Source organism: Dryas octopetala, chromosome 1 (genome assembly GCF_963921425.1).
Source record: "Dryas octopetala chromosome 1, drDryOcto1.1, whole genome shotgun sequence".
Lineage (NCBI taxonomy): Eukaryota > Viridiplantae > Streptophyta > Magnoliopsida > Rosales > Rosaceae > Dryas > Dryas octopetala.
Window position 1 is genome coordinate 18,590,204 of NC_141366.1, and position 16,224 is coordinate 18,606,427.

A 16,224-nucleotide genomic window follows, 5' to 3' on the forward strand; every position below is an offset into this window, starting at 1 on the left:
ACGGGAGGGTCTCTACTATCTAGATCGAGCCAAGAGAGGAACATGCAATCAGGCACAAAAATCCAATCCAACTCTTTGGCACCAACGTCTTGGACATCCATCTACTAGAGTTCTTCCGTTATTCTCTTTTTCAAATTTGAAACATACCTCTTGTGATACCACCATGTGTGCAATTTGCCCTTTGGCTAAACAGACAAAACTTCCTTTTCCTTCCAGTTCAATTACTACTCATTCTAGTTTTGATTTAATTCATATTGACATATAGGGTGGTTATAAAGTTGCTTCGATTTCAGGTGCCAAATATTTTCTTACCATTGTTGATGATTACACTAGATGCACATGGATTTATCTTATGAAACACAAGTCTGATGCTAGGAATCTTCTAGTTAATTTCATCAATATGATTGCCACTCAATTTGATTCCAAAATTAAGATCATCCGTAGTGACAATGGTCCTGAATTCAACATTGGAAGCTTCTATGCTGATAAAGGTATCATACATCAAACTAGCTGTATTAATACACCACAACAAAATGGGGTTGCTGAAAGAAAACATAGACACTTGTTAAATATGGCTCGTGCCTTGCTTATTCAGGCTGGGCTTCCGAATCGTTTTTGGGGGGATGCTATTCTCACTTCTGCATATCTCATAAATCGAACACCTACTCCTCTTCTTAATGGCAAAACCCCGTATGAAAAGTTGTTTCACAAAACTCCCAGTTACTCACATTTGCGTGTTTTTGGTTGCTTGTGTTTCACTTCTACTCATGCACAGACTCGTTCGAAATTTGATCCACGAGCATCTCGGTGTATTTTCCTGGGATATCCTTATGGTCAAAAAGGATATCGCGTTTTTGATCTCAGTCATCAAAAGGTGCTTGTTTCTCGTGATGTGAGTTTCTTTGAAAATGTGTTTCCTTTCCTACTTTCTCACCAATCCGCTGCGTCACCACATCATCAAAATTTACCCACAATTTCTTCTCCTAACCTTGACCCGTTATTACACTTTGACATGGACTCTCTCTCCACAACCCACTTGCCTTCCCCTCTTGATGGGCCCACTTCACTCACTGGCCCACATGACCACACTTTACTAACCACACCCAATACAGATCTCACCAATCTGTCTTCTCCATCAGGTGCCATCGCCCCTTCTCCACCGACACCTGCATCTACATCATCTTCATCGCCCCCACCATCTCCGTCGCCTATCTCTCCATCGCCCACACCATCTCCGTCGTCCACCTCTCCCAACCCAGCTCCGCGCCGCGGTGGTCGCTCCACCAGGCCGCCTGCCCATTTGCAAGACTTTCACCTCGAGACTCGCCTCCCTTCACGGCTCGTCCCATCGTCATCCACGCACTTGGTCACTCGTTCAGGTACGGCTCACCCACTCTCTCAGTTCTTGTCTTATGCTCAAATTTCTCACCCTCACAAAACATATCTTGCTCAACTTACCCTTCTTAAAGAACCCACGAGTTTCTCGCAGGCCGTCCAAATTCCACAATGGCGTGCCGCCATGAAATCTGAGATTGATGCCCTCCAAGCTAATGGGACTTGGAGCTTGGTGCCGTTGCCACCTCATAAACGACCGATCGGCTGTAAGTGGGTCTACAAGGTGAAATTGAAGGCCGATGGCACGGTCGAACGCTATAAAGCCCGCTTAGTGGCTAAGGGCTACAGCCAGGTCGAAGGCGTTGATTACCGGGAAACCTTTGCCCCGGTTGCCAAACTGGTGACCGTTCGTGTTCTTCTTAGTGTGGCATCTCTGCGTGGCTGGCATCTCCACCAATTGGATGTGAACAATGCGTTTTTGCATGGCGACCTTAATGAGGAGGTGTTCATGTCCTTGCCTCCTGGTTTCGGACGAAAGGGGGAGAATCGGGTCTGTCAATTGCATAAGTCGCTGTACGGTTTAAAACAGGCATCTAGGCAGTGGTTTATCAAGTTGTCTACTGCTCTCAAAGCCGCGGGATTCCAACAGTCACGATCCGACTATTCTCTGTTCGTCCGACGTCGTCAAGGTAACTTCCTAGTGCTGCTTGTATATGTTGATGACGTCATACTGGCAGGGAACAATTTGAAGGATATAGAGAACACGAAAATGTTCTTGGCCAACCAATTCAAGCTTAAGGATTTGGGGCAGTTGAAGTATTTTCTCGGCATCGAAGTTGCCAGATCACGGCATGGAATCAGTTTGTCACAACGCAAGTATGCCTTGGAGATTTTGGATGATGCTGGTTTTTTTAGGTGTCAAACCTTCTCAGTTCCCTGTGGAACAGAATTTATCACTCACACAGTTCAATGGAAAATTATTAGATGATGCTTCGGCATACAGAAGAATGGTTGGGCGGCTGATATATTTGACCATAACTAGGCAGGACCTGACTTATGCCGTGCATGTACTGAGCCAGTTCATGGATAAGCCACGGCAACCGCATTTGGAAGCAGCCCATAAAGTGCTTAAGTACATTAAGCATACACCAGGTCAAGGTATCTTGCTACCATCTACAGGGTCACTCCAATTGCGGGCATTCTGTGATGCCGATTGGGCACGTTGTAAAGACACAAGGAGATCAATCACGGGGTACTGCATTTTACTTGGGCAAGCACCGGTCTCTTGGAAGACTAAGAAACAAACAACGGTTTCGCGTTCAAGTGCGGAGGCCGAGTATCGTTCCATGGCTACCACTTGCTGCGAAGTGACATGGTTGAAGAGCATTTTGAAGGATTTGGGAGTTGATCACACGCAGCCAGTAGCCCTGTTTTGTGACAATCAGGCGGCTATACACATAGCATCAAATCCGGTGTTTCATGAGAGAACCAAACACATAGAGATAGATTGTCATCTGGTTCGAGAGAAAATTCAAGAAGGGATGATTAGGACAGCTCATATTAGAACTGCAAATCAGCCGGCCGATTTGTTCACTAAGCCATTAAGCTCGACACAGTTTGAAGTGCTACTTAGCAAGTTGGGTGTCATAAACATACACTCCAACTTGAGGGGGAGTGTTGAAGGAAATCGAGCTTAGAATGGAATATTGATTCTGTCAATATTGTAAATAACTACTTTCCTTATTTGTAAATAATTTAGCTTGATCATAGGAACCATATTAGGATGTTTCTGTACCTATAAGTTTGTGGCTCTGCCTCTTGAATAAAATAACAAATCAATCACATATCATTTTCTTACACCCCTAATCACCTAAAAAATTTGCCTAAACCCTCACCCATCTAGAAACCCTTTCAAAACCCCCTATAACTTATAATCCTAAATTACCCTTTTGACGCGCGCTGACGCATGCTGACATCACTGTAACTGAATTTTGGTGAAACTGTTTTTTTTTTTTTTTTTTGAATTGAAGTTTTTGCTAAAACTCAATATTTCGCTAAAACTAAAATCAAACACTGAAATTGAATTTCATTACACTAAAACTGAATTTTAAGAATTCAGTTACACTGTAATTGAATTTCAAGAATTCAATTACACTGAAATTGAATTTCAGAAATTCAGTTACACTGAATTGAAGAATTCAGTTATGAATTCACTTACTGAAACTGAATTAAGTGATGAAACAATTACACCTTGGCTAAAATGCAATTACACCTTAATTAAAAAACAATTACACATTCACTAAAACAATTACACCTTTACTTGACAAAAAATAACAATTATATCAATTTAGTGTTTTAGTATAGACTAAATTCAGTTTCATTGCATTCATTAAATTCAAATTCAGTTCACTGAATGCACTGAAATTGAATTTAGTGAAATTGAATTTAGTGAAATTGAAACCCTAGACAACGTCGTCCGATCACCTCACGCATGACGAGTACACGACAGTCGCCACTGCCTCGTTCTGTTTCTACCTGCAAATTTGATTCATCATATTTCAGAACCATAATTTCATTCAAAATTCATTTAAAACTCATGTTTCACGAACTGAAACTGTTTAATCAATAAATGTAGGCTTAAAGTTCCCTATCCAAGAAACTAAATTTTCACGCACTAAAAAATGAATAAAATAAGGTTTTAATCGCCACCACTCGTGGCGGAACAGCCACAGTGGTCGTGAGGTTTGATTTGGGTTTTCTTATTTCTTAAACAATTGGACCAATCCAAATACATATAATTGAAGAGCACAACAAGGTGAAGAAGATAGGTACCTGATTCTTCGGAAATGGCTGCCGGAAAAGGCAAATCGCTGGCGGAGAAGTCGCGGCCTTTGTGGCTTCGATCTGCCGCTGTGGCTGATCGGATGGAGAATTTGAGCACACCATCGTGCTCATAATGTCGAGAAGAAGAAGGCTTGGGTGGTTTGGCATTCCAACTCCGCCGAAAAAGGCAGATCGCCGGCGAGCACCATCGATCTTAGTCGCGGCGATCTGGGTTGTTTGGGCTTAATTCGGGGCGAGTGATGACAGAGGGAGGAAGAGGAGAGAAAGACGAAGCTGATAGTGGTGGTCTTTCTGGCAACCGTTGCCGGACGACGCCACACGCGCCGGCGATCGCCACGCACAGAGGAGAGAGAACAGAGAAGGTGCAGGAATGAGAGAGAGGGAGAGAGAGAGAGAGAGAGAGAGAGAGAGAGAGAGAGAGAGAGAGAGAGAGAGAGAGAGAGAGAGAGCGCGCGTAAGGATGAGAGAAATTAAAAAAAAAACTGATTTTGAATAACAGGGTTATAATAGAAATATTTAAAAAAATGTGGGTCAAACATAAGTGGATGTTAGTTGACCAGGGGGTTTTGGGAGAGTTTAAGTGACTAATAGGGGGTTTTGAATTAGTTTTAATAAGGGTGGAGGTTTTGAAATAACTAAGCTCTAATTAGGGCGTTTTGAATAGTTTACTATACTGTATATACCCTCTCAAAATGAGTTATGGTGCACGTAAACAATTATTGGGTTTTAATTGGTGTCTTTACTACATTTTTCAACTTATTTTTAGTTTATAGATAGATGTCTACCTACTCCAAAGTATAAGCCATCTTAGCCAAACATGTGACTGCATCCTATTGAAAGACTTGGGGACAAAGAAATTGAATCACTATAAAAGAAAGCTTACAAAGAAATTTCAAGCAAGCTTTTTGTCCCAATTAAACTTAGTGGCTTTTATTTCTCAAAGTTCTCTTTTCATTTGCATAGTCTTTCAAAGACCTTTTTAATGTACTTCCTTATGCTTATGCAATCTTCTTATATTTCGGGTTTTTACAAGAATAACTCTTGTTCTTTGATTTATTTTAGTGTTATTTTCCATTAACCTTTCTTTTAAATTCATGTTGCTCTTTTATTTATATTTTGGTTGTTCAAAGTCTTAGTCGATCTAGACAAGAAAATAATCTAGATAGGCTTTTCTCATTCATTTTCTTTCGCACAATCGTTTTTATAAGTTAGATTTTTATTTGACGCGACAAATTTATTCATTTAAAATTTTCATTCACTCATTTTTTTATTTGGCTTCTTAAAGCCGAATAGTGACACGCTCGCGTAAGGTCGGAAACCTGACCTCACACACGATGAGGTATGTTTTGACTAGACGCTCGGCCCTCTTGGTCGAGCATTTTTGTGTCCAAACACATACCATGCAACACATTAGATGATAGTTATAGTAGCAGAAAGTTGAAGTAATGGTTAATGGTTCTAGTATATATTATTAGAGTAATTGACTAAGATTGGAGATTGGTTGGGCAAGCAAGCATATCAAAATTAATTGTTACCAAAACACAAGGTGGAGACAAGCATGGGATGTGACCTTGCAATTAAACATAGTAATGGCTATACATAGCAATGGCTATCCATATTGGTGGTTATTGTAGCCATTCTTATTCTATATCTTTATGCTTAGGCCAACATCATTTGTCCAATTAACGTAAATTAATTGCCGGCCCATAGGTATTGGCAGCCCCAACCAACCCTATGCGTGGGGTCATCAACCTCTTCTTCATTTCTTGCCTTGGATTTAAACTCTTTGCTCTCTTTGTGGTCCTTCAAGAATTGACCCTATTTGGTTTTGGATTGGAAAACAACTTCCTTGCCGACGCTTTCTTGGCCCCTAACTTAATTTTATGCCCCTAAAGTATGAAATCGGTGAAATTAGGGATTCATTGGTGTTGTCATTGAGTAGTGTAGTTACTTTGTTCAAAGGGATAGTCACTAATTACTTACATGTGCCAAAAACTTATTTTGAGTCTCGGACAAAAGATATGTCTGATAAATGTGTTTATAAAAAGTTGATTTATTATTACTTATAATATATCATTTTACCATATAGTTTGATATGATATATATTTTACTGGTCACAATTTTACAACATTTCATATCAAACAATCTGACAAGAAAAAATTTCATTTGTAGTCATTAGCTTAAAGATAAATACATGGATTTAAGTTCACTTATTTATTTGTCACCTAATGAATGGTTAGAGAACTAAGCTATGAAAATACAAAGGAAAAAGCTTGTCACTGCTTACTGAAAAGAGATTGGGTCTGTAAGATCTCTCATGTTCTTTAGAGAGAAGAACTGTACTGCTGATAAATTGGCTCAATTGGGACATGGTCTTGATCTTGGCATTGTGGAGTTTTCCCAGCCTCCCTTGGAGTGTTCTACTTGCCTCTTTGAAGATTTTTTGGGTGTTTGTAAACATTGTTTGGTTGCTGCCTAATTTTGTTGTTTGGGGTCTCTGACCCCCCAATTAACCAAAAAAAATAAATACAAAGGAAAAAGTTTGGGACATGCAAAACTTACATGGAGCAAAGTCGCGTCACACATATGACCTTGAGTTTCAAAGAAATTACCAAACCAACAGATTCACATGCACATGCAGAAAGCTAGCTGCATGTTTAAATCCCTAATGAAGCACACGGTTGAGCTCCTTTCCATTTCCATTTTTGTCCTCTCCAAACACCAAAGGGTAAAAAAGGCAAAAAATAAAAAATAAACACCAAAGACCTAACGACAGCTTTTTTGTCTTTGGCCCCCCAAAAACGACAACCCAACTGACGCCCCACTGCCCGTTAGACTGTCGTCTGTCACTGCCTGAAAATTAAATAAAACAAAAACAAAAATTGTGGGACCAGTGGCTGTCCTCTACCAGTCTTTGCTAACATGCACCGGGTGCGCATTTGAGTGTGGACAGCTAGAGACAACTAGACGCTGAGGTCGTACGAGTTTGACCTGAGGATGATGACCTGGCACTGCCACGTCGGCAGAACCTTTTTAATGGGCTGGTTTTTAATAGTTGGCCATTGTGGGGGCCCACTTCACGGGACAGTCCAGGAATCTCTGTCGTTTTGAGGGAGGTTGAGTTGTTCCTTTCTCTTAACTCGACTCGGTCTTCTTGAAGTGGGCCGGATCTAGTGACACGTGTACGTGTAGATCGTCACTAGAAAATCATGAGGACAGCAGAGCAGAGGAAAAAGCTGAAAAGGGCCATACACCACCCGACAATTATTTAAAACACATCGTTTCATCTAGTGTCAGTGGGCCCATGGGCCCAAGGGTACTTTTTATCTCAAGAATGTCAGACTCACACCCATGAAGGTCCCATAAATCCGACCCAACTGACCCAAGAGATGTTAACAACCAAACTTGGAACATAGAATTATATAATTTCCATGTTACGTGCTTGCCATTGTCGTATAAATTGTAAAAATTACATCCTCTTTTTAATTTGGATTGAGTCTGAGGATAATATCTTCCCAATGCATGAGTATGTCGATACTGATACCTGGAGATGCAATACTTAATAACAGTTATGAAAGAGCTAACATTTGAATCTAACTTATCTGTTAAATGATATTATCTATTCATCTACGTAAAATTATCTAAATCAAAGTCATTTTTATTTTATGTGACTCTTATTTATGAGACTAGGTTTGCTTGTGTGTTACGAAGCACACTTGTCTACATTAATTACTTTTCGAATGCATAAATATATCACTAATAATATTTAAATATAGGTGAAGTCATGATACTAGAGGAGGTGGATCAAGTTTTAATGATACTAAATTGATAGTTAATTAATTGCCTCCTATAAGATACATTTTTTCTCACTTTGTTCCCTGAAACATGAATCTTCTTCAATTGCCACATGAACTTCATACAGTTGTTGCAAAATACCCTATTCCGTCAACTAAATCAATTTTTCCTTTAAAATAGCTGACGTGGCACCTATATGGCATGAGCGGGGCCCTTTTTTAGTTATGTAAGATACATGTGGACAAAAAAAATAATAAAAAATAATTTATAAACTAAAAAATAATAAGATCCATTTCAATTTTTTATAATTTTTAATGTCTACATGGATGTTACATAACTAGAAAAGGGTCTCACCCATGTCATATAGGTGCCACATCAGTTTTTTTAACGAAAAAATTGACAGAGTTGATGACATATGATCTTTTGCAACAACTGTTTAAAATTCATGTGACAAATTGAGAGGATTTAAGTTTCAGAGAACAAAGTAAAAAAAAATATATCTTCCAAAAAATAATGGTGTAAATAAGCCTTATGAGTTTTATAAAGTGAACAAAGGACAAAACTTTAGTCCTATTAAGATTTGGTAAAAGTGGTCCTATTAGATAATAAATAATGTTAAATTTTGTGGTTGAAAAGCTTGGACAACAAAAGTCTCTAAAGTCGTCCAAGTCAAACAAAGAGATTGCTTAGTTGGTTGTAGACTTTGAAGTAGGCTGAGGGTGGTGATGCAGGGACCATTTGTACCACATGCAGCAGATAAAAAGAGAAACAAAAGGGGGCAAGACTCAACAGATATTTTGATCAGTGCACGTGAACAGCCTACTCCAACGGATTTCTGGGATGAGCACAAAATTATCTGTTGATGAGGCTCCGTTTTGGTACAATCATAACATGCTATATACAACCATATTTTACAATAGAAAATCTATAATTTAATAATGGAAATACAAACTCCTCAATATCTAAGAGTCAAAAATTGCTATGTGATGTAATAATAGTTGCATGACAAAAATTTTAAAATGTTAGACTTATCAAATTTGTTTATCAAATAATATGTGAGTGTTTTAGTTGTGAAATAAATAAGCCTTGAAATGTGTCATCTATGAATCAATGACACACTGACACATCATTTGAGATCTATAGCCCTACTCTTATTTATTGCTTTCAAGAGTTTAAGAACTCTTGAAATTATTCAATAAAGACAATTTTCGTGTGATTAGGTGGATTTTAGACCACCAATTGATCGGTCTAGCTATGAATTTATTGCGGGGGTTGATTATGATTTTTTATAGTGTGTTTAAGTATGTTTTAGGGGATTTAGTGTTTTTATGGAGGATATATACTATATAGTGTAGCTTGCATTGTTGTAACTGTATTTGTAGCGCAGTTGGGATCAGTGTAAACCATTAGTGTCTAGAAGGTAAAGTCAAAAGCACATATCATTTTGAGTAATAAAATCTATGGCCGTCACTTAAAAAATAAATGTAGTTCAAAGTGAGTACTAATTTATCATATAGTGTAGGAATGCTCAATAATTAAATACACTACATAACACAAGTAGGTGTTCACACACCAAGCCAAGAGCTGCGGCCGCTGCCTCCGCTTTGTCTTGTGTGTTGGACCTTTTTTATGCTCTCTCTCCTTGAAACTCTCTATTCATAATTTATTCAGCAAAACTCTATAGATTAATACTATAATTATGCGTTTGTGTTTTCAACTTCTCATTATGGTTCAGTAATACTCAATGCTCATTACTCACTATTTTATTCATTCTCAGTTGCCATTGTTTTAGTTTCTAACCCCCCAAACGTAAATGGTACTTTATTAGGTATGGTGCTTGTGCTACTTTATTATTTGAGTTAAAAGACTTAAAAGTTGGACAAAAAAAAGAGTTAAGACTTAAAATTAAATTGGCTTATTGGGTTTGGTTGGTTGGTCTTTTTTTGGGCCCCACCTAGCCCTAAGGGTCTCCCTCTTGACTTGAAAGATGTGGGCCAAATGAGCTCAATTCAAGGCCCAGGATTATTTTGCTCGCACTCAACTTACTCTTACCTTTTTTTCTTTTCTAGTGCATGTCTTCATTTTTTTTTTCTTTCTTGTGTTACGTTTCTGTTGCTGTTTACTGTTTCCAATGGTACAAATTGTTGAAGAATCTAGGCATCTATTTCAAAATTAATTGGCAATAGGAAAAGTAGTCCAAATCCTTATAAGCCAACTATGCAAAGCCTCACATTTTCGATGTGAGATCTTTCTCTCAACAATTGTATCATGGGTAAAAATAATTTTTGAAGATTATAAGATGTGTGTAGAAATTAAATCTGATGTTTGCTGTAGCCTAATACAAAGGTCCAAATAACTGGGTTGATGCCTCATGTGGACCACCTTAAAAGCCCAAATAACTGGGTTAGACTTTGCTGTAGCCAGGTCCAAGAAGGTGGTTTCCATTATGTTAGAAATTGTTGTTCCAATTATTCCCAATGGGTGAAGAAGGAACAAAAAGGTAGAGAGAGATATTGATCTAAACTCTCAAGCTTGTTTCAGGTTGAGGCCTCTTGTCAAAAGCCTAGACTTGTTCCTCTGCTAAAAACCTTTGTGCTGATATTGTGCTTATGTTCAAGGTTAGGTCTTCTTAAGCTTTTGATTAATTATCTTTTCATAATAATAAACACCCATCTTATTCATCATGTTCCTACACAAGTGGGAAAGCTAGATCTGGCTTAACAAATCTACCTCATAGCCTCATAGGCCATAGTGGCTAGTGGATCACCTCAATAATGCGCACATGCAGCAGCTGGTTTGAGCTACTCTGCACATGATCGATCTTACAATCATATGATATGATACGTGATGTGCTAACCCAAAAAAACTGCATCACATAACTCATTAATGTCGCTTCAAGACAAAATGGTCCATTAGCATTTACCCGTGCCAAAGAAATTTCATGAAATGACCATTTTTAACAAAAGTTAAAACATTTTAATTCTAAAACAGAATCATTACTTTGTTTGGTTACAAGAGAGGCCAAAGGGGAGGAGAGACTCCTACTTTAAACTCGGTTGTAGGGGTAATATTCTCAATCACTAGAGCTACAAGTCCCCACAACATAATCACTACTCTAATAACCCATTCTAGATGTGAAAGGATCAAAATACTTGGAGTAGATGCCAATATGTTTACAACTCTTAAAATTTATATTACATAGTTAGGATTGAAATAAGCAAAAACCAAAAACAGATGACCCTTTTCCCAATAGCTCTTCAGGATACAAACTAAGAATTTCAGATCCAAAGTCCCAGACTTTCATTGTTATCGTTTAGATACCCAAACATATTTTTTATTTTTTGGTTTAGTATGAGGTCTCCTCAATTAAGGGCATTCTCCTTTTTTTTTTTTTTTTTTCTTTTTTCTTTTCTCTTCAAGTTTTTCCCTCAATGGAGGGTAATGGCTGCTTTGGACGATAGGGTAAGGAGCTCTTATTCCATCAATGTACACAAAGAACATATTAAATAAATTAGAATAGAAACGAGAAAGCAGAGACAAGACAGGTCTCTCAACTAACAAGACTTCTCATTTTAAAATATAAAATAAACAAATGACTACCTATTTATTAAAATTTCCTACTGGGCTGATGAAAAAATTCCCATAGTAGCTCCGTGGCAAGCCTTGTTTCTCAACTCTACAACCTTCTTGTGAGAGTTAGAGTGCACTGACGCAACGAATGTAGGACTTGCTGCAGGACGGTACTCTGGAAAGAGGCGGCCGGACCTGTAACGAACCCCACATGCATTGCAGAGGGTCTTCGGCCCCAGTGGGCCTTCCCTCCACTGTGGGGTCTTTGTCACTGCACAATGCATGCATCTTTTAGTCTCCCGACTCTCACCTGGTTCCTCCAAGGATAATTTTCTCATCACTCCACTTGAGAGCTGCGATAGATTCCTTTTCTTCTTCTGTTTTCTTTTAGCAGGGTTCAACATCTCCTCAGTAAGAAAGGCTTGTAAGTCTGATTCAGAAGCATCCAAACGATATAAATTTACAGAGGCAGTTGAATTGGATGAGGTGCAAGGGAATGGGAACCCTGGATTGAAAGTAGCGGGGCCTGAACGTTTGCTTCGTGAACGCTTGCTTCGGGTTTTCTTCGTTGGCTTATTGAATTTGGGATCGAATTGAGCAGAGCAAGAGCCAACACTTTCAGGGAAGGAAACTGCACTAGAGGTTGGGATCAGGTGCATATGTTTATTATCAGCACAATCATCACTGAGAAGAGTGCTTCTGCCACGGGTGGTTTTTGCAGCAACACTTGGGAATTGTGTTAGCTGAGAAATTCCTTCACACTGAAAGAAAATCAAGGACAATAAGAATCAAACAAAAGAAAGAGACGAGGGAAGGATTGGTGTTGCATTTGTTCCAAAAAATCTGGCTAAAATAATTGAAAACCCAGTTTTCTTTAAAAGGACAACAGTGAAAAATGCATGCATATTCAGTAATGTAGAAAGTATAATATAAAGCATTCTACCATTCCCAAACATAAAATCAGTTAATTATCACGTGTTTCACCATCAACTGCATTAAGGTTATATATACTTTACATGGAGCACAAAGCCTCTATCCAGAGTAGACTATATTCTCAAGAAGGCCAGAATTAAATTGAACAACAAATCACATGGGTAGACTAAAAGTAAGCTTCAAAGCAACAAAGACCCTAGCATAATAACAGTCACCTTAGTCCTCTTAGGATCTAACAAGCAGAGCAGAACATCTTCAAAGGAAGGCTGCAATTAATTTTTGATACATTGCATATGCATACTAAGCAGCCTTTTTAAATGAAAGCATATAACTTATCTAAACCCTGTAACCAGAAAAAGCCTGGTTGTTGTCTGAATTCATCATAATATCCTTTAATTTATTCTACCTCAAATCAATACCGACCAAAGCTGTGCATCTCCTGTACTTGCAAAATGCATTGGTTCTTTGTAGTCTCCAAATGTTAAAACATACCCTAAGCATGGTGTTCTATCACTTTGTCACCCAGTAATTTTGTGCCTCATTGATGCTTGGTCTCATGGGAATCTCCATTCAGGGAAAACTGATTCATGAGCTAGATAAGAAAAGGCTATTTAGAGATTTGGATTTTGCTACTTTTCAGAACATATGTTACTACCATATAATTTACACCCTTCAAGAGTATGTTCAATTTGCAGAGAAGCAGTTTCAGTTGTGGAAATACAAGAGTGACATGTGAAAATTCAACTACCTAACAGGAAATCCTATATTATGGAAGTTGTGACCCCCAAAGGTATATACTTATATCTACCCTCTTTCAAAGCATACATATACGTAGGCTACCCATCTTCCCTACACTTCGCCTGAAAATAAAAATCCTGGTTCTCATTAAAAGGGTCAAGTGCACTCTTCAACCATTCGACAGTAACTAGTTATGCAATTTTTCGCATCCAACACATACATCATTTAATCACAGTCTTCCTTCAAATATTATATACCACAGTGCAAAGCAGCATACAGAGATAGATATAATAAGCCTTAGACAGAACATAATAAGCTCACCGAAGTTGTCGACATGTTCTTCTTAAATTCTGTGTCGTCATTGCAAGTTCTTCCACAAAACCCAACTGGTGCACCAACAAAATCCAAGTGAGGCTCAAGGAATTGGAATTTCGTATTCCAATCTTCTTCTTCGGCATTCTCATCGATGTCTTCCATGGGCAAATCAACAGCCTTGATGAAACCGTCAAAGAAGTCCTCCGAGACCCCGCTAAAATTCTCGTCAAAGAACCAAGAACCATCCATGGAACTAATATTCTGTTTCACAAATGGTACAGTGACAAAAGGGCCGCAAAGGAAGCCAACGTTAATTAAGCAAACACTAAGATATATGGACAAACAGAAGAGCAGGCATTGCTTTTTATATTGGTAAAAGAACAGTACAAGCCAAAAAATATAGGATGATCACAGTAAGAAGTCAAAAAGGAAAAGTTATCTAATGGATTGGATAAAACGTGTTTACTTATCAAACAGGGATTGCATATAAACGTGGGTTTCATTAATAAATGCATAGGAAAACGTTTTGATTGGGTAAAAAATCGTCATTAATTGAAGGTTACCCAAAATGGGACTCTAATATTCCATTATCCATTTAATTTCCTCATCAATGTTGAATTGGAAACAAAGCAGAAAACGGGCAGCGTCCTTTTCGGCGCGCTAATATAAAACACTAGCTATACGTCGTCGTTTTACCGTGCCAGGGACCAGAGTAAAAAAAAATTAAAAAACTAAATCATATAACTGCTCAAAAATCTGAAAGTGCCCTGTTTGGCTTCTGAGAAAATGCCGGAAAAATAAAGAATGCTCGGAAACCACACATTAATTCACATCACATGACGCAATTGAACAATTAAGCCTCAGTACAACTTGAACAATATTTAATTTCAAAATATTTCAAAAAAAAAAAAAAAAAAAAACGAAACGAAAAGGAAATGAAAAAGTGTGAACGAGGGCGAAATGAAAATACAAGAAAACCTCTGGAAAAACCCTAAAAGTGCGAATGAGGAACATTCACAAAGAAGAAGAAGAAGAAGAAGAAGAAAAAGAAAATGAACCTCACGCTTTGCTAGCTTGGTGACGTCAGCAGAGACCGCCGTCATTGCTTGTCAGAAGTGAGGGAGAGGAGCGAGAGGAGGTGTTTGCTGTTCGCTGTTCGCTGTTGCAGAGAAAGAGAGAGAGAAGATGGCCTCTGCCCCCTTTGCCTTTGTCTGAGATTGGAATTTAGGTTTTCTTTTACTCTCTCAACAGGAGGAGGGTTACTCTGTGACGCGCCCCCACGCCCGCTTACCGTGTGGTCTCAGTCTCACTTCGATCAGATTCAGATTTTGTTCATCTCACACATCCAGTCAACGCCCACAACGTGCGTACTTTGAAGTTTTTAAAGCATTCTAAGCACTGTAGACTGTGCAACTGCATTATTATTATTATATGCCTAAATGCCTAATTCTATTTTTTTGGAAACATTAGTGTAATTCAATCAACCCTTAATTTCTAATTTTTTTTCTAAAACATAATAATAATTTTTTTTTCTCTCTCTCTTTCGTCTTCTTCCTCTCTCGTATTTCTACTTTCCGAGTATGTTTATAGAGGAGTGCTCTAAAGCTAACCAATTAGTAAGTTAATACGAAGCTAACCATACTTTTAGGTCACCACATCACTAATCTCATAATCCGAATCATCAATTATTTAGGCCATATTTCAAAGATCATCATTGCAAAAAATCAACTAAATCGAAAATCATGTAATCATATAATTAAGATAAAAAAAATAGACGATCAGTATTTTCGATAAAAGCATAGAAATAGTTGTTATTATAATCAAATGGCTAAATGACTTCCGATTTTAGAGATTTTTTACAGGAATGATCTTTGAAGTAGGGCCTAAAAAATAAACGGTTCGGATTTTGAGATTACGGCCCCATTTGAGATTGCGGTGGAGGACCCAAAAGCTGCTGTGGATGACAATTCTCAATCACCTACAACAGTTTTGGTGTTTGGTAAAAAAATAAAAAACTGTTTTCCCCACAATTCTCAACTCCCCACAACAAAAACAGAAAACAGGTTTATAGGTGCTTTTGAAAGCTGCAGTGACTCACAGCAACAATGAATATTTTATTTTACCCATAATACCCTCATTGATTTCTATGATTTTTATTTGTTTATTTTAAATTAAAAAATATGTCCATTGTTAGTTATATTTTATATTGTGATAATTAATTATGATATTTAATTTATAGGATTAAAATTAGAGTTAATTACACTTACACCCCCTGAGGTTTATTGTCTTTTCACATACACCCCCTGGGGTTTCAATAATTGCACATACACCCCCTGAGGTTTTAAAACTGTTACATATAACCCCCTACAAGAAAAATAAATAAATAAATAAATTAGAAAATATTTGTATTCAGGTTGAAGCTTAAACCTTGAATAATCTTATTAGGCTATTTAATCTCTTAACATGTTTTTTTTGCATAATTTCTCATCATTTTCGTCTCATTATAGGGAGTTATAAGTAACAGTTTTAAAACATCAGGGGGTGTGTGTAATTATTAAAACTTTAGGGGGTGTATGTGAAAAGACGATAAACCTCATGGGGTGTAAGTGTAATTAATAATATACCTAAAAAAATAATAGGCATACTTATTTAATAATGTTGTTCTTAGAAAAATTAATGCTAATAAAAATTTAT

General features: G+C 37.8%; 1 protein-coding gene across 2 annotated transcripts; it reads right to left on the reverse strand.

Moving 5' to 3' along the window:
• Window positions 1-11,432: 11,432 nt before the first annotated feature.
• GATA13 (GATA transcription factor 13) lies at window positions 11,433-14,746 on the reverse strand. Of its 2 annotated transcripts, none has more exons than XM_086248946.1 (3): window positions 14,589-14,746; window positions 13,537-13,791; window positions 11,433-12,305 (listed from the first exon to the last, which is right to left on the reverse strand). In XM_086248946.1, exons 1-3 carry the CDS (start codon window positions 14,631-14,633, stop codon window positions 11,592-11,594), a joined length of 1,014 nt encoding a protein of 337 aa, XP_086105072.1. In that variant the 5' UTR covers window positions 14,634-14,746; the 3' UTR covers window positions 11,433-11,591. The 2 variants fall into 2 exon arrangements, with proteins under 2 accessions (XP_086105072.1, XP_086105075.1); XM_086248949.1 differs by having other exon boundaries at window positions 14,594-14,737.
• Window positions 14,747-16,224: the final 1,478 nt, after the last annotated feature.

Bases quoted from the DNA above. Each gene is read 5' to 3' on its own strand.
- GATA13 (XM_086248946.1), bottom strand. From the start codon at position 14,633: ATGACGGCGGTCTCTGCTGACGTCACCAAGCTAGCAAAGCGTGAG. The intron at 13,792-14,588 runs GTTCATTTTCTT...TTTGTGAAACAG, and splicing joins CCAAGCTAGCAAAGCGTGAG to AATATTAGTTCCATGGATGG. The intron at 12,306-13,536 runs GTGAGCTTATTA...ATTTTCTTTCAG, and splicing joins AGAACATGTCGACAACTTCG to TGTGAAGGAATTTCTCAGCT.